Raw genomic sequence first — 19439 nt, forward strand, 5'->3', positions numbered from 1 at the left:
CCTGTTCTTTTTGCTAAGCATAGCTCCTTCTCAGTGGCTATGGAGATCTTGTGAATAACTTAAAAAGGGCAGGCATTTAAATAGATTTTTCTCCAAGGCGAGGATAATACATTAAAGAGTGCAACTTCAAACTCTCAGTCCTAAACTATGGTTCAAATATTTCACATTGGAGAAATATATTTCCATGGGAACAAGACGATGGCCATTACAAAGGATTAGTTCTTTCTCCTTAAGCACCAGCTCATGCCTTCCCTCTCCTTTGGAGTGTGGGTATTGGTTTTATACCCTGGACCACTGCCGGGGCTTCTCGTCACATTTGATCCTCTCAGCATCCTTCATTTGCCTTGCTCTCCTGGCAAGACAGCTCCCAGCCTGTCTGCTGGAGCGTGTTTCCTGAGTTCACCATGAATGTCCTCTAGCTGTCCTGCCACTGCCCTTGAGTCCCCTCCAAATCCTGGGTTTCCACATCCGTGTGGTCCTTGCACAGCCAGAGAGAGGAGAAAGGAAGCTAATTAGGGAAGCTCTGTTCTGAGTAACTAAAAGGTTTGCCTTAAAAATACATCCAATTAGGGCTTATCTTCATTGCTGCCTCTATGAAGCAGCATCAGTGTCAGACAACAGCAGAAGCACATTAGCCCTGGAGCTGGCTGCTTTCCCAAAAGGCCCAGCTGGGAGAGCTGGACAGAGAAGAGCCGCTGCTGGGCAAAGAGGAAAAGACATACTGATATATCTGAAAACTAAGATAAATCAAAGAGTTCTTTCACTAATCTCCACTGGTGTGTCATCGTTAGAATCAAGGCAGTTACACACATACACCTAGAACAATATACGAGCCTTTGATGATCACTTCAGTAGTATATCAAAATGGCAACATTATTTGAGGAAAAAACTGGAGACTTTATGGCTGTCTATGTGGGGTTAGTGGTACAGAATCTGCCTGCCAATGAAGGAGACACATGAAACATGGGTCTGATCCCTTGGTCAGAAAGATCCCCTAGAGGAGGAAATGGCAATCCACTCCACTATTGCCTGGAGAATCCCATGGACAGAGGAGCCTGAGAGGCTAGAGACCATGAGGCCACAAAAAATCAGACACAACTGAGCAATTGAGCACACAGAATACATAGGATGTAGTTGATTAGCTTACAAATTGAGAATCTGACAGGCAGGTTTTGTTCTTTCTTTTTTCTTTTAACTCATGAGCCATCATGTTATGAGACAGAGCTAATTGGATTCATATTAACTTTTTAACTGCTTGTCTTAAATTTATACCATTGTAGATACTTATGTCCTGACTTTGTCTTTGTATTTTCTCCAAGAAATGTGTTATTCTATCTATGTAACATCTCAAGCACATTAGTCAACTTCATATTCTGCAGATCAGAGATCCAATATCAAACCTTCCCAGGGTGTCTGTATTCTGACAACTGTATACTGAGACCATGTCCATACAACGCAAAGTCAAGTGGAGAGGTGGCAGTTATCAAGGTAATTCAATAAACCTTATAAGAGAGTTTTGTGCCCAGAATAAACTTTGAGTCACATAGATAGGTAAGGGCTACTTAGTGAGTTCTGGCTGCACAACAAATCATTCCAAAGTTTATTGGCTGAAAGAAGCCATTTACTTAGTTTACAATTCTATTGATCAGTGAGTTGGGCTGGGCTAAGATAGACAGTTCTCCCCATCTTAGTTGGGCTGTCAGCCAGCTGATCTAGTGGCCATAGTGAGAATGGCTGGCTCTTCATGGATCCGCATCTTCGGTCATTCATGTTAGCCGAGGCATGTTTCCATGGTGATCACAGGTTCCAGATTCAAAGGATGGGAAAACAGACTCCACCTCTTGATGTTCGGAGCTGCAGTCACATTGCAAAGGGATGTGGATGAAGGGAGGGAAGTCACTGTGGCCACATCTGATCACCATCTACAGTAACACATGCTGCCTGGGTCAGGCAAGTCACTGCTTCCTGAGAGGACAAGCCACATCTGCCTCGGTCTTCCTGGTACCTCCATATCTGAATACGTGAATGACCTCGGAGGGCTCTTGGTATTTCAGGAGATAAGGAAGGGGCCAGAATGATCCTTTTCTTGGAACTGATTGACAGGCTAAAGAATCACGTGGCACCTTGACTTATTTCATACTTACCCTTCAATAAGAGGAAAATATTCACAGGAGGGATTCTTCATTTTTTTCCTCTCCAGCCTTTAATCCTCTAATCCAGTTACACCTTTCAAAAATTTTCTTGCATTTGTGCTTGTCTTCTAATTCTAAATAAATGCTAGTGATGAGGCAATCAAGAACGAGACTCAGTGCCCTAAAGAGGTCATGTCCTGGCTCATTATAAAGATAGGCTCATATTCCTTTGTGCATTCCAGGGTCCAGCCTACTGCTCCAGAATAATGCGTGATTTATGTTCAACTTGTTGTCTTTAAGTCTTCTAGATTTTTGTTAGGTAGACTTAGGTAAAGGTATTCATTTTCCATTTGCTGTCAGTGCAGTTTAATTTCTTTGTATGTGTACCACCCTTTTGTTGTCCTCATTGGATTCTATTTGGCTTCAAAATACTTCCATCATTTGCTCAAATCGGTCCAGGTCCAGCTCAGACATGAGACCACTACTGACCACTACTGACCTGCCTCCCTGTGTGGTTTCCACTCTAATCATATTCTCAAATGCATTTTTGTTTTGACAAAAGGTTGATTTTTAATGCATAACATTATATTGGAAAAGAGAATTCTATCTACTGGATTGTTATTAATATTCAGTTTGTATTAACTATAACAATATTAATAATAATGGTATCTTACTCATATGATAGATAGCATGCTGATTAAAAAGTACTTTTATCATATCAGCTTTTAATAATAACCCTAATGGGTAAACATGAAAAAAATAAATGTTCAGGGAGGTTAATAATTATACAATATCAAATCATCAGTAAGAGGTAAAACTCAGACAGACATGTAGAATTCTAATATTTTCTTAACTTTTTATTTTGTACTGGAGTATTAACAATGTTGTAATAGTTTCAGGTGGATAGCAAAGGGACTCAGCATGACATATACATTTATCCATTATCCCCCAAACTCCCCTCCCAACCAGCCTGCTACACAACACTGAGGAGAGTTCCCTGTGTTATACAGTAGGTCCTTGTTGGTTATCTATTTTAAATATAGCAGTGTGTATATGTCTATCCCAAACTCCCCAACTATCCTTTCCCTTCAACCTTCCCCTAGGCAACCATAAATTCATTCTCTGAAAGTCTTTTCCTGTTTTATAAATAAGTTTGTTTGTATCATTTCTTTTTAGGTAGAATTCTAATACAAATCCAAAACTTTCCTGTTATCCCACAAAACACCATTGTGCATTCAAATATTACAGTGTGGCCTCAAGCAGAAGATTTCAAGCTTTACTATGAACTCCAGAATAATTTGGGGGGAACTTTAAGAAAGACTGGTTCACTGAGTCAGGGTAGGGTCCAAAAATCTGAATGTTAAATAAAGTACTAAACTGAAAACTCCAAATTAAAATATGACTTCATCCAAACATTATCACAGTTACTGGTGTGTCTAACTTGAGTAACCCATTCAGTCAGGATGATTGGCCCTATGTTTTTCACCAAATGAATCTTGTGTTTAGCAAAAAGATATAGATATCCTTTGATAAAGCCTTATCAATCAGTGAGTCTTATAGGAGAAAATAACACAACAGTGATAAAGCTAATGTTCAGTTCAGTTCAGTTCAGTCGCTCAGTCGTGTCCAACTCTGCAACACCATGAATCGCAGCACGCCAGGCCTCCCTGTCCATCACCAACTCCCGGAGTTCACTCAGATTCACGTCCATTGAATCAGTGATGCCATCCAGCCATCTCATCCTCTGTCATCCCCTTCTCCTCCTGCCCCCAACCCCTCCCAACATCAAAGTCTTTTCCAATGAGTCAACTCTTCGCATGAGGTGGCCAAAGTAAGAAGAGGTGGCAAGAATACACAGAAGAAGTGTACAAAAAAGATCTTCACGACCCAGATAATCACAATGGTGTGATCACTCATCTAGAGCCGACATTCTGGAATGTGAAGTCAAGTGGGCCTAAGAAAGCATCACTACGAACAAAGCTAGTGGAGGTGATGGAATTCCAGTTGAGCTATTTCAAATCCTGGAAGATGATGCTGTGAAAGTGCTGCACTCAATATGCTAGCAAATTTGGAAAACTCAGCAGTGGCCACAGGACTGGAAAAGGTCAGTTTTCATTCCAATCCCAAAGAAAGGCAATGCCAAAGAATGCTCAAACTACCACACAATTGCACTCATCTCACATGCTAGTAAGTAATGCTCAAAATTGTCCAAGCCAGGTTTCAGCAATATGTGAACTGTGAACTTCCTGATGTTCAAGCTGGTTTTCGAAAAGGCAGAGGAACCAGTGATCAAACTGCCAACATCCACTGGATCATGGAAAAAGCAAGAGAGTTCCAGAAAAACATCTATTTCTGCTTTATTGACTATGCCAAAGCCTTTGACTGTGTGGATCACAATAAAGTGTGGAAAATTCTGAAAGAGATGGGAATACCAGACCACCTGACCTGCCTCTTGAGAAATCTGTATGCAGGCCAGGAAGCAAAGTTACAACTGGACGTGGAACAACAGACTGGTTCCAAATAGGAAAAGGAGGACATCAAGGCTGTATATTGTCACCCTGCTTATTTAACTTCTATGCAGAGTACATCATGAGAAATGCTGGGCTGGAAGAAACACAAGCTGGAGTCAAGATTGCCGGGAGAAATATCAATAACCTCAGATACTCAGAAGACATCACCCTTATGGCAGAAAGTGAAGAGGAACTAAAAAGCCTCTTGATGAAAATGAAAGTGGAGAGTGAAAAAGTTGGCCTAAAGCTCAACATTCATAAAATGAAGATCATGGCATCCGGTCCCATCACTTCATGGGAAATAGATGGGGAAACAGTGCCAGACTTTATTTTGGGGGGCTCCAAAATCACTGCAGATGGTGACTGTAGCCATGAAATTAAAAGATGCTTACTCCTTGGAAGAAAAGTTATGACCAACCTAGAAAGCATATTCAAAAGCAGAGATATTACTTTGCCGACTAATGTCCGTCTAGTCAAGGCTATGGTTTTTCCTGTGGTCATGTATGAATGTGAGAGTTGGACTGTGAAGAAGGCTGAGCACCGAAGAATTGATGCTTCTGAACTGTGGTATTGGAGAAGACTCTTGAGAGTCCCTTGGACTGCAAGGAGATCCAACCAGTCCATTCTGAAGGAGATCAGCCCTGGGATTTCTTTGGAAGGAATGATGCTAAAGCTGAAACTCCAGTACTTTGACCACCTCATGCGAAGAGTTGCCTCCTGCCAACTCCTCATCGATATGGCAAGCCCATTCCTAAATCCTTGGGTTACTATTTAAAGCAGTTTCTTGACATTTTAATCAAAGTAGCAGGTCAAGAAATGACATACTTTGTATTTGTATTAACTATAAAACTATATTATCCCTAGCTAAACTAAAAGCGGAAGCCTAGTTTGTCAAATCAACTACATTATTCTCAAAATTCGACTTTCAATTGTTTTTTGACAAGACATCTGTGGAGAGCCAATTTAAGCTGGAAAAGTATTTCAATTTCGTGACAAAAGACCCAAAATGAGAATAGCTCACAAAATTACCGCACTTGACTACATTAATACATATTTTATGAATGGAGTCAAAATGGCTATGCTTCCAATTCTTTGACTTAAAAGGAAAACAGTTCCAGTGATGAGTGTGAGAGAGAGAGAGAGCATCCACGTGCATGACACAGGTGTGCCTCTATGCATGTGTAGTAGTAAAGTATATCTAAGTTTAAAACGAATGCCACCATTCACAAGTAGCAGAAGAAATAGTATGTTTCTGTAAACTGACTACAGTCTGGGAAAAGAAAATATTGTTTACTTGGAAATATGTTTATTCCCACAAAATGTTTGGCTATTAGTAGTAACTGACCTGAATAGACTTTTCTCCAAAGAAGGTATATGAATGGCCAACAGGCACATGGAAAGATGCTCAACATCACTAATTATTAGAAAACTGCAAAATAAAACTACAATGAGGTATCATTTCACATAAATCAAAATGATCATCAAAGTCTGCAAATAATAAATGCTGGGGAAGGCATGGAGAAAAAGGAACCCTCCTCCTACACTGTTGGTGAGACTGTAAATCGGTACAGCCACTATGGAGAACAGTATGAGTTTCCTTTAAAAAACTAAAAGTAGAGTTATCATACAATCCTGCAATCTCACTCCTGGGCACATATCCAGGCAAAACTCTAATTCAAAATATACATGCAAAATATACATGCACTCCAGTGTTTATTGCAGCACTATTTATAGTAACATAAAACATGGAAGTCATCTAAATGTGCATTAAGAGATGAACGGATAAACATGTGGTATACGCACAGATACAATACGCACAGTGGAATAATACTCAGCCACAAAAAAAGAATTAAATTAACACCATTTGCAACAACATGGATAGACCTAGAGATGATCATACTAAGTGAAATAAGTCAGTAAGAGAAAGACAAATAGCATATATATCACTTACATAAAAATGATACAAATGAAAGTGAAAGTCGCTCAGTTGTGTCCAACTCTTTGCAACCCCATGGACTATACAGTCCATAGAATTCTTCAGGCCAGAAAACTGGGTGGGTAGCTTTTCCCTTCTCCAGGAGATCTTCCCAACCCAGGGATCGAACTCAGGTTTCCTGCATTGCAGGCAGATTCTTTACCAGCTGAGCCACAAGGGAATATATTTACAAAACTGGAACAAACTCACAGACAGGGAAAACAAATGTATGGTTATCAAAGGGGATAACAGGAGGCAGGAGACAAATTAGGAGTTTGGGAGTAACATATACCCACTACTATATACAAAGTAGATAAATAACAAGATTTATTGTACATCACAGGGAACCATATTCAATATCCTGTAATAAGCTATAATGGAAAAGAATCTGGAAAAGAAACATGTATATGTACATATATAACTGAAACACTTTGCTGTACACTTGAAACTAACACAAAATTGTGAATTAACTATACTTCAGTTTAAAATGGCTAAAAAAAGAAAAGAAGAAAACAGAGTTACAATATTTGCATTTGGATAAATTTAGGCATGTCTAAAATAAGACTGTTAGAAATAACATTTATTAACCAGTTTGTATCCAGTGTATCTGATTTGATAATATAAGGTGTGGATTATCTCTACAGTTGAGGAAATCAATGTTTAAGGAATTAACAAACCCAAGGTCATAGGTAAAAAGTAGTGGCTGAGGAATGAATCCAGTTAAATTTTATATTATAGACCTACCTTACTCTCCTCCCAGTCTGTTTTCCCCTTCACTCAGTGGTGGCTTTGAGAACTAGATTATAGCATTTATATACTGACAGTTTGAATGCCATAAGACCTTTATATAGGTTTGTTTAGATGTACTCATAGTGTATTTTTGTATCTGTGTGTAAAAGTAAGCAGTCAAATGATGTTTAATGACTAGCATAGGGAATTAGAAATTCAGTAATGGGGATCTCATTTGACTCATTTGAAAAGGCCCTGATGCCAGGGAAGATTGAAGGTAGGAGGAGAAGGGAATGACAGAGGATGAGACAGTTGGATGGCATCACTGACTCAATAGACATGAGTTTGAGTGAACTCCGGAAGTTGGCGATGGACAGAGAGGCCTGGCGTGCTGCAGTGCATGGGGTTGCAGAGTCGGACACAACTGAATGACTGAACTGAACTGAATGGGACTCTCTAATTTTCTAAGCCTAGAGACACAAGGATTCCCTTGCCACTGGCAGTCTTAAAAATCCAAACATCACATTTTGCATGCATAAAACAGGACGCTACAAAAATTCAAGTGTTAAGATTTGATATTTAGGGAATCAGAACAAATGACTCTTTCATAAGCTTTTTAGTTTTTACAAGTTCCACTGAGTTCTTACAGAACACTATTACAGTGAAATGCTAATATGTGGTCCATGAAAAAATAGGTGTTAGGTGAATATTCAGAAATGTTGCATATCTTATTTAGGTCACAGGGACTGATGCTGTGGATGAGCATTTTAAAGGCTCTGAAAAGCCCTATTGTGTATTTGTGTGTGTGTGTGTGTTGTATTTAGCTCTGTATATGTACTCACATCTTGTTTTTAAGCTAAACTGTTCAAACTTATCTGAACACAGTCTGGTGTTTTTGTTTTTGTTTTTGTTTTTGTTTAATTGAGCTTCTCTGGTAGCTCAGCTGGTACAGAATCCTCCTGCAGTGCAGGAGACCCTGGTTCAATTCCCGAGTCAGGAAGATCTGCTGGAGAAGGGATAGGCTACCCACTCTAGCATTCTTGGGCTTCCCTGGTGCCTCAGCTGGTAAAGAGTCTGCCTACAATGTGGGAGACCTGGGTCCAATCCCTGGATTGGGAAGATCCCCTGGAGAAGGGATAGGCTACCCACTCCAGTATTCTGGCCTGGAGAATTTCATGGACTGCAGAGTCCATGGGGTACTTAATTTCTGGGACTTTCCTGTAGCTCAAATGGTAAAGAATCTGCATGCAATGCAGGAGACCAGCGTTCAAGCCCTGGGTCAGGAAGATCCTCTGGAGAAGGGACTGGCAATCCACTCCAGTATTCTTGCCTGGAGAATCCCATGGACAGAGAAGCCTGGCGGGCTACAGTCCATGGAGTCTCAAAGAGTTGGACATGACAGAGAGACTAACACAGACATAATTGCATGACCATGTTGTGTTAATTTCAACATTAACAACAAAATGAATTAGTTATACATATACACAGGTCCCTTCCCTGTTGGACCTCCCTCCCACCCACTCCTCATCCCACCCATCTAGGTTGTCACAGATCACTGAGCTGAGTGCCTTGTGCTGCACAGCAGATTCCCATTCAGTTCAGTTCAGTTCAGTTGCTCAGTTGTATCCGACTCTTTGAGACCCCATGGACTGCAGCACACCAGGCTTCCCTGTCCATCACCAACTCCCGGAGTTTACTCAAATTCACATCCATTGAGTTGGTAATGCCATCCAACCATCTCATCCTCTGTCATCCCCTTCTCCCCTCGCCTTCAATACTTCCCACCATCAGGGTCTTTTCAAATGAGTCAGTTCTTCACATCAGGTGACCAAAGTATTGGAGTTTCAGCTTCAGCATCAGTCCTTCCAATGAATATTCAGGACTAGTTTCCTTTAGGATGGACTAGTTGGATCTCCTTGCAGTTCAAGAAACTCTCAAGAGTCTTCTCCAACACCACAGTTTAAAAGCATCAATTCTTCGGTGCTCAGCTTTCTTTATAGTCCAATCCTCACATCCATATGTGACTACTGGAAAACCATAGCTTTGACTAGACAGACCTTTGCTGGCAAAGTAATGTCTCTGCTTTTTAATATGCTATCTAGGTTGGTCATAACTTTTCTTCCAAGCATCTTTTAATTTCTTGGTTGCAGTCACCATCTGCAATGATTTTGGATCCCAAAAAAGTAAAGTCTGTCACTGTTTCCATTGTTTCCCCATCTATTTGCCATGAAGTGATGGAACCAGATGCCATGATCTTCAGTTCAGTTCAGTTCAGTCACTCAGTCGTGTCCAACTCTTTGTGACCCCATGAATCGCAGCACGCCAGGCCTCCCTGTCCATCACCAACTCCCGGAGTTCACTCAGACTCAGTCCATCGAGTCCATGATGCCATCCAGCCATCTCATCCTGGGTCGTCCCCTTCTCCTCCTGCCCCCAATCCCTCCCAGCATCAGAGTCTTTTCCAATGAGTCAACTCTTCGCATGAGGTGGCCAAAGTACTGGAGTTTCAGCTTTAGCATCATTCCTTCCAAAGAAATCCCAGGGCTGATCTCCTTCAGAATGGACTGGTTGGATCTCCTTGCAGTCCAAGGGACTCTCAAGAGTCTTCTCCAACACCACAGTTCAAAAGCATCAATTCTTCGGTGCTCAGCCTTCTTCACAGTCCAACTCTCACATCCATACAAGACCACTGGAAAAACCATAGCCTTGACTAGACAGACCTTGGTCAGCAAAGTAATGTCTCTGCTTTTGAATATGCTATCTAGGTTGGTCATAACTTTTCTTCCAAGGAGTAAGCGTCTTTTAATTTCATGGCTATAGTCACCATCTGCAGTGATTTTGGAGCCCCCCAAAATAAAGTCTGACACTGATTCTACTGTTTCCCCATCTATTTCCCATGAAGTGATGGGACCGGATGCCGTGATCTTCGTTTTCCAAATATTGACTTTTAAGCCAACTTTTTCACTCTCCTCTTTCACTTTCATCAAGAGGCTCTTTAGTTCCTCTTCACTTTCTCCCATAAGGGTGGTTTCATCTGCACACCTGAGGTTATTGATATTTCTCCCGGCAATCTTGATTCCAGCTTGTACTTCATCCAGCCCAGCATTTTTCATGAGGTACTCTGCATATAAGTTAAATAACCAGGGTAACAATATACAGCCTTGATGTACTCCTTTCCCTATTTGGAACCAATCTGTTTCTAACTGTTGCTTCTTGACCTGCATACAAATTTCTCAAGAGGCAGGTTAGGTGGTCTGGTATTCCCATCTCTTTCAGAATTTTCCAGTTTGTTGTGATCCACACAGTCAAAGGCTTTGGCATAGTCAATAAAGCAGAAGTAGATGTGTTTCTGGAACTCTCTTACTTTTTCGATGATCCAATGGATGTTGGCAATTTGATCTCTGGCTCCTCTGCCTTTTCTAAACCCAGCTTGAACATCTGGAAGTTCATGGTTCACGTACTGTTGAAGCCTGGCTTGGTGAATTTTTTAGCATAACTTTGCTAGCATGTAGCTCTCTATCTTACACACAGTAGTGTATATATCTCAGTCCTAAACTCCCAATTCGTCCCACCCTCCTCTTTCTTCCCTGTGTCCACGTCTCTGTTTTCTATGTCTGCATCTCTGTTGTTGCCCAGCAAATAGGTTCATCTGTACCATGATTCTAGATTCCACATATATTCATTAATATATGATACTTGTTTTTCTCTTTAACAAATCACAGAATGGTTTGCTTAAGCACTTCAAAAAGCCCAACATAGAGCATTAGTTCCAGTTAGGCACAAATCTGTTTCAAATTCAATGTTTTACTAGAATGAATGACAAGGTCTTATAATTCTAGGCACTAACCAGGATTCTAAAATTGATTATCAATCTCTTATTCTCTCTCATTCAAAACATAAGGTCTAAATACAAACAAGATAATGAAACTTTATACCTCTGAAAATAGAACAGATTGTATTTTGTTTGGGTTCTCACTTTTGTTTTGTTTCATTGTGAAGTTTGTTGCTTTCTGGTTACCATCCTAAAGTGGGAAAAAATCTACATAGCTTTGGGATATGTTTTCAGTGCTTTAAACTACACATTGCTAGTAAGAAGCCTTACAACGGACAGATTCTTTTGTTTTGAATGAAACATCTTCGAGGGAAAAATGTGTTTCTTTTTTATTGAAGTATAATTGCTTTACAATGTTGTATTCGTTCCTGCTGACCAATGAACAGAATCAGCTATAACTATGCATGTATCCCCTCCTTGGACCTCCCTCCCACCCTCATCCCACTCCACCCAACTAGGTCTTCACAGAGAATTTAGCAGAGCTCTCCGTGCTATGCAACAAGGTCCCTCTATAAAACAGGTTTCTTTTAAGAGTGATCTATATTTAACTGTGAAAATCATACCAAAGGTTAAATAATTACAGTCTTTCTTGTGAAACAATACAAGATCAGAAATCAAAAAACTTGGGTTCTGGTGCCAGCTGTGTGGATTTGGCATCTCGTGCTACTGGCTGCCTAGGGGCTCTCTTCTCAAACAGGACTTTCCTACCTTCTTTTGCTAGCCAATGAATCAGGCTCATTTCTGGTCTTGATTAATTACCCCCATTCAGGCTCTTGGGACTAACTACTCCTAGTGAACAACAAAAGAGGTAACCACCAAAGCTTCCTTTTGTAAAAGAATTTATTATAGTGAACAAAAATTCATATTAAAAGCAGAAAGAAGCATATGGCATATCTGAGTCCAGATTACTACCTCAGTGGTAAAGAATCAGCCTGCCAATGCAAGAGATATGGGTTTGATCCTAGGTCAGGAAGATCCCCTGGAGAAGGAAATGGCAACACATTCCACTATTCTTACCTAGAAAAGCCCATGGACAGAAGAACCTGTTGGGTTACAGTCCAAGAGGTTGCAAAGAGTCAGACATGACTTAGCAGTTAAACAAAAACCTTTGAAATTCCACCTTTCCTTGAATTCCCCCTTACTAAAGTATGACCCCTTGTTACACTCTACATTCCAAAGTGTCTGGTTCTAGCAATGAAACATGGTAGAGAGGGTGAGTTCTCTACTGCTTACATAAATAGACATCTTTGCCAATGACATCACTGCCAAAGTTTTCTTGTGGGTGGGTGGCTCTGTTTTTATGGATTATGTCATGAATGGGATTTTGAAGTCTATGACTGACTAAAACATTGATCAGCTTCAGAAATACCCCAAGCCTGGTACTGGCTTCACCTGCAACTTTGGGTGTCATCAAGGATGGGAAGGAGAAAATAAAAGTGGAAGAGAGCGCTACAAAGAGTAAAAATAAAAATATTAAAGGGGCTTTCCTCCAGCAATACTCTTGGGCCTGTCACTTCACCACTCAAGACCTCTATTTCCTCCCAGAGATTAATAAAATGGGAAAAGGCAGGCTCTTAAATTCCTTCCAGTGATAGGAAGCATGTACCGATTTTTGTATCACTAGAGATTAAAAATGCCTCAAATAAGCTTCAGTTTGAACCTAAAAGCTTTTGGACACTTTATTTTTCAATGTAGGCTAAAAAACAGCTCAAGGGTATTTGCTGGTTGACTTTCTGGAGAACATAACAGTTTAAGAAGTTCTTTTTAAAAATGGAAAGCTGATGGTAGATTAAAATATTGTATCTATGTCAAATGTTAAATTTACTGAATTTATAACAGCAACTGTGATTACAGTCAGGAAAGAAGCCTGGTCTTAGAAAATGTCAGGGAGTTGCCAGCTTTCAAGAGAGCTATCTTAGCAACTAAGCAGGTCAGCTAGTTATAACTCTATGGCTGCATCTATCTGTGTGTGTTTGTACATGTACAAGATTTTCACATTTAAGAGCTGCCTTTAATAACATTAGGCATCATAGAGTAACTCAAGACCAGCCAAACCCACACGAGTTCCTCTGATCTCACAGCACACAGACTGGGGTGATAAACCCTGCAGGAGGTCAGTTTAGCTATCAGAGCTGCTCCCTGACCAGTGGACCATGTGATTGCTTTGCCAGGCTGCAGCCTGGAATTTGGAAACAAAGAGAGCATTAATCATGTTCTCCTCCCAGTAGCTCCAAAGCCTGAGCTATTCCTTCCCCAGCTAAAGTAGATAATGATGGTCCTAGGAAGGTTCCAAGGGACACTCCTCATGGAGGCTGCCTCCTCTTACAGAAATCTGTAGTTCAGAAAAGCCCCAGGGTGTCACCTGCTGCTTAGGTCTTCAGCAAAATTTGACAGGTTATCTGATTAACTTGCAGACAACAAAATGCATGCATAGATAAGGCACATATTGTCGCCAATAGCTGGACAGTGCAATTAAGTGCTGGGCTACATTTATGATAATAGAGTCATAGTGCAAAGAATACTTTCTTTACTGCCTCCAGAATCCACTTTTGAGTCATAGTCCATTCAAGATTTTGACAGTCTAGGTGCTTCATTCACCCTCTAAGAGCATAACTTTCCTCACTCCTTTGTCATCCACGGGTCTACAAGTTGCTCAGTCTGTTGATCAAAATGCTCCTGAGCGTGCTTCCTTTCCCTCTCATTAAGGGTCTATATGTTGGTGCTCAATATAGGGACTTACTGTCCTCTAGATGTTTCTACTTGTGACTTAAGACTGGATGTAGCTGGACTTTCCTCCCTCTTGGGGTCAGAGTGCTCTCCTAGCCCCCTAGCCCACAGGAGCCCAAGCGGCAACCATGGCACCACCTGGGCATCTGGTTAGACTTTACCCCTCACCGCTCAGCCTCCATCCATCCACTCAACTCCTGTTTATCAACAGATGGGACAGAGTTGTTCTGGTGGTTCAGTGGTACAGAATCTGTCTGCCCTTACAGGAGACTTGAGTTCGATCTCTGCATCGGGAAAACCCCCTGCAGAAAGGAATAGAAACCCACTCCAATATTCTTGCCTGGGAAATCCCATGGACAGAGGAGCCTGGAGGGCTACAGTCCATGGAGTCACAAAGTGTCAGACACAACTCAATGACTAAACAGCAACAACAACGAAGGACAGGGTGGAGTGTTCACACCCTCTCTTCACCACGTGGGCCAGAACATGTGCCACCAGCTCCCGAGGAGTTTCTTCACATCCTCAGATCTCTTCCATGAGCCCTTGTCTTTTCTCTTTCAAACACTCATCATCCATCTTGACATACTGCTTGTTATACCAGTTGGGGAAGAACCTCAGCCTCTTAGAAGAGGATAGGAGGTAACGAGACTCCAAAGTGGGAAATGACAGAGCAAGCAAGCAGGCAAGATACTTTTATCTGCCAAAAGTCGATAAAAAACACTTAGGTAGTCATAGCACAATGAACAGTAGAAACTTTAGCTGTTGCGAAGGGTGATGCCATGGGACCAGATGGTGGCTGTACACACAATGACTGTATCACAGTTGGGGAACCAGAGCTAACGTCTCAGTCCCTTTGGTAACAAGTAATAAACCAGCCTCTTAGGAGCAAGCAGTCACACAGTGATCAACGCTGTGGTCAGCTCAACCTACTTAATAACCTATGCTACCACTGCAGAAATGGTTCTGGGTCAGAGATCGGTCAAGCCCCACCATCAGCAAGCATGAACAGGAGCATCCAGGGGTCATGGCAGACTCTGCCTCTCCCACAGAGATCCCATAGTGAGCTCTCTGTTCCTGACTCCTAAGAGATGCATCATGAAATATTTAGGGATCAAATTTTAGCATCAAATGGTTCAATAAGACAAAGTGTGTATGTCTGTGTATGTGTGTGTCTGTAAGTCTGTGTGTCTGTTGAAGGAGGAAAAAAATGAAGAGGAAGCAAGTGGTAAAGCAAATGGGGTACATTGTTAACAGTAGGTGAATCTGGGTAAAAGGTGCGCAAGTGTTCTTTGTATTAATACCAGTCTAATTCTTGTACTTTTCCTGAAGTGTGAAAGTTACCAAAATAAAGTTAAAGGAAAAAAAAACTCATCTCTTTCCACTTACTGTACAAACAACTCCTTTTTTTAGTAACCAGTATGACAGCAACAACTATTTGTTCATTGTAAAACTCACTTCATGTCTGTGATCCTCCTCCCTTACTAGAAAATATCAAGCCACATTTTTGTGTGTGAACAAATGTCCAGTGAGTGCTCAGCAGATATGCTAGGTTTATGGTGGGGGTAGCAAGGGGAAAATATCTCTGAACTGCAAATCAGTGGCTTCAGGGGAAAAAAAATCCACTGATTTAGTGAGTTCGATGAAAAATAAAAGTTCTTCATCTAGAAAGAAAGAAGGTAAAAAGTACTACAAATAGAGGTGTTGCTTTTCTTTTGATATTTTGACCAAATCATGAATAATTTGAAGACAAGGAGGGAAGAGGATCAAGCACAGAGGGAAACAGTTTGGGTTAAGTTATTTTTTTTCAAGAGCCATCGTATCATATCTCTTTTATGATTAGTGTATAATTCTTATTCATCAGTGTATACAGGTGCAGTAGCATATTCATAAAGACCCAAGAGATTAAATAATGTCTTGATATCTAGGAAAAACTCTGAGAGTTGCAGACAAAAGTATACATGAAGATTCTCAATGTATTTTCTGACACAGAAGATGTCCAATAACTGTGTACTGCAACCCAACCTGAAATATTCACTGTCTTTGCACTTTCTCTTCTTTCAGCTAGAAAATCTGGAAGCAGAAACCACTCCGTTACCCTAACTGGGTCTCATACCATTCAGACCCTCACTGAGCTTAGATGCCACCGTCTATATGGAAGCAGGTCACTGTGAGAATGCGTGGAAAGCTCTGGTTTCCTGGGAAAGTGCCTGTTCCTGCCCAAAGTCATCAAAACTCTTTCCTCTCTGGCCCCTCCACTCTGCACATGAGAGGGACATCCAGACTAAATCAAGTATTAGGGAGGAAAGAACTAAACCACTCTGAGTTTGTGTGTACTCGCGAGGAAGACATGCCACGGGCCGAAACCTGCTGTGGTATGTGCGTTAAGGTCATCGTGGAAGATGGCCCTACTGTATGTAATATTCTGTTTTCAAGCAAATATTTACAGCCTCATCAAAGGAAAACCATCACTTGTTAAATTCGTCGTATAATGTAATTTAAATGCTACCTCTGATCAAAGCACCTTATGTGAACATCCAAGACTTTCCATGTCTGCAAGAGAATTAATTGTCCCATTTTTATCCTCTAATGTTAACCTCAAAATTATCTTCAGAGTTAAAATATAGTTTCCACCTTCATTTCATTGCTTTATCCCCACAGGAAGTCAAGCCCTAAAATGGATTCTTTATTTCTGATCATTTCTTCTTACTAAATGCTCTTTACATCATACTTTCTCTCTCTCTCTTTTTTTTTTAACTCTTCTCAGAATACTTACACCTTTTGAATCAATACGACAAAATGACAGCTGTTTTTTGTTGATTTTCAGAAATTTAAACTCTAAGAAAATATGGATCCAGTAAGCTTAATCTCAAACTTGAAAGACTCAAAGGACCGTGGAGAAAAATGGGTGATCTACTTTTCACTTCTGTGTAGTTCCTTGGACATGATATATTAACAGTGACCCAAGAATATTTTCCTGAAGATTATGTTTCTATAATGGCATCACCAATATGCTGGTCTTTTTGATCTTTGCTAAATGTCAAGATTTCCTTTGTAAAATGTCAGTCTTCTAACTAGCTTCTCTAAGACAATTCTTCTCTTTGACAGGTTTTCTTTGGCATGAAATACAGTTAGAGATTTGGCAGTTCACCCTTTTTATTTAATCTATACAGACAATCGAATTAGATGGTCCATGCCAAAAAGCTCTCCACTTTGAACTGTTGACTGCACCGATTAAATGAATCAAATACATCATAGTTTTCTGTGAAGACATGGTAGCAAACGGGGTGCCAGCTTCCCTTCTAAGAATATTCCTGAGTCCATGGTCTGCCGATAGTCTCAACCTTACAATCTGTCTTCATTATTGAATCTAACAAGGCACAAATATGCACCAGCTATCTAAGGGCAATGTTTCAGAAAGACAGCTATCACAGATTGGACTAAATGAATTTACTGTCTCAAATCCTATTGGCTGTAGTTACATGGCCATATGTGGATATCGCCTTTGAATCTGTTGGATGAGAAAAAAAAAAAAAAGGATGCAAGATGAGTGTTTTAGTGTTTCCTTCTATGAAGTCTTCTGTTTGCCTCTAATAATCTTCATTTCTCAAATATAATGTCCCATATGGATATGCATTATTTCTTTATTTTTTAGATTTTCAGATCAAAATAACTAAAATTGGAGCCTTGAAAAGTTTTAGAGTGGTGAATAAATGCATTTGTTGTATGTACATTATATACATATACACACTATTGGAGCTTCCACAAGTGCAAGTGAGAATTCAAATGAAACACCACCAATAAGGGAAAATGAAATATTGGCGTACTACAGAGGAAAGTTCTTGTTGTTAATGGGCCATAATAACAAGGGTCTTCTCAAGAGATGACAGGACACTACTTCCTGCTCATGACTGTTTCTCAGTATTCATTATTTCTGTCTAATGACCAGCTCTTAGTTAAGACACTCTAAACAGTACATTAGTGGGTTTTTATATGTTTCATTCTAAACCATTTTTTTTATTTTAAAAGAAACATTTCTTCTCTTCCTTTTTTAAAAAAAAATTTATTGGAGTTATAGTTGGTTTACAATGTTAGTTTCAGGTGTACAGCAAAGTGAATCAGTTGCACACGTGCATGTATCTCCTCTTTTTTTATCATAAATTTGCTAGAACTACCTTTGCAAATAGAGAAATAACAGCCCAGACCCAGATGGATGAGCTAAAGCTTCTTATAAAATTTGAAGATAAAGAAAATGTAATGTTCTGCATTGTTCCTTCTTTTATTCTTGTATTTCACTCTGTCCTTATGGATGGAATGTCTTCCTAGTTTGGCTTTCTAGTAATGCAGACTCTAGATGTGAAGTGGAAGTTTGGCTTCTTTGTCTGATTTCTTGCTGTGGAATTTCTCATCACCAGTAGGTAGTGGTCTTTCCTCTTTGGTCTCTACCTTCACTGTTATTTTGCTCCTGATTCTCTCCCTGCCTATCACTAGAAAGGAAAGAAGAAGCAGATGAGACTCGGCTGGAGCAAAAGTGAGTCATCAGGACTTTACTGCCAATCTCCCTGCTGGATGGATGGGGTTCTCGGAAGGGGATTTGATCACACTTTTGTCTTAAACTTTTCCTGTACTATTCTAGATCCACCCTAACAATCTGATGATGTGAAACTTTTACTGAGTCTAGTAGAGAGGCTAAAAGTCTGGCTTCTAGTTCATCTAGAGCCATGTCTGAAAACACACTGTGACATCTTGTGGCTTTGAGTAATATATTTCAGCTTTTTGACTTTAGCTTTAAAAGTAGGGCTTATAATAGTACCCTTATTGAGTTGTGTTCAGGATCAAGTCAGATAATGTTTATAAAAAACTTGACCTACCACATAGCAAATGCTTCTTATGTGTAGTGAACATTATACATGAAAATATCAATGTAAAAAAAAAAAAGAGCTAGAGTAACTAGGTGAATTTGTTGGAAATCACCTCTAATCACCCTTGGCACAAAACCCTGAGAGGGACCTCTTTTGAGAAGGCAGGAAGTATCTCAAGCAGAATTTACTGTGATGGGATGGCATCCCAACTGCCATTGGAAGAATGGGATTCTTAACTTGGCCACTTGAAATACTTCTCAACATTGAAATAGACAGTTGGCAGTTTTAAAATAAATTCATCTAAAAAAAACAGCTTTGAGTTGGTAAGAGGATATTCATTTCCTTAAATAATAAGACAGGTCTTGCTAAAACTGATAACCATTCACTTGCAAATTTCATTATTGAAAAAGCACAGTTAGCTTATTTAATATTACCCTCCCCCCAAAATGATGCTAACAGAGTTCAATTTCCAGCATTATCATAGCCAACACTTTATGTCTCAGGATCCAGGCAAAGGCTGAAATTCAGAAGCACAGATTCAAAATCTATTAGGGAAATGTAACTAAGATACAAAGAAAGTACTTCTGAAAAGATTCTCTCTGATCATAGTTATCACAAAGATCCCCAAAGCATTCAAAGTCCTTAAGTCAAGTATATTTATATATTCAAAAGTTA

The 19439-nt window shown here is 40.1% G+C and overlaps 1 protein-coding gene across 1 annotated transcript in view; it reads left to right on the plus strand.

The window, feature by feature from the left end:
* OPRM1 (opioid receptor mu 1) overlaps window positions 1-18264 on the plus strand; it is a 57584-nt gene extending 39320 nt beyond the window's left edge. The window contains exon 4 of the mRNA XM_040238727.1: window positions 15967-18264. Coding sequence (XP_040094661.1) covers window positions 15967-16005 — 39 coding nt within the window. The 3' untranslated portion in view covers window positions 16006-18264. The remainder of the gene's footprint in view (window positions 1-15966) is intronic.
* Window positions 18265-19439: the final 1175 nt, after the last annotated feature.

The sequence above is a fragment of the Oryx dammah genome, unplaced genomic scaffold (assembly GCF_014754425.2).
Source record: "Oryx dammah isolate SB20612 unplaced genomic scaffold, SCBI_Odam_1.1 HiC_scaffold_4, whole genome shotgun sequence".
Taxonomy (NCBI): Eukaryota; Metazoa; Chordata; class Mammalia; order Artiodactyla; family Bovidae; genus Oryx; species Oryx dammah.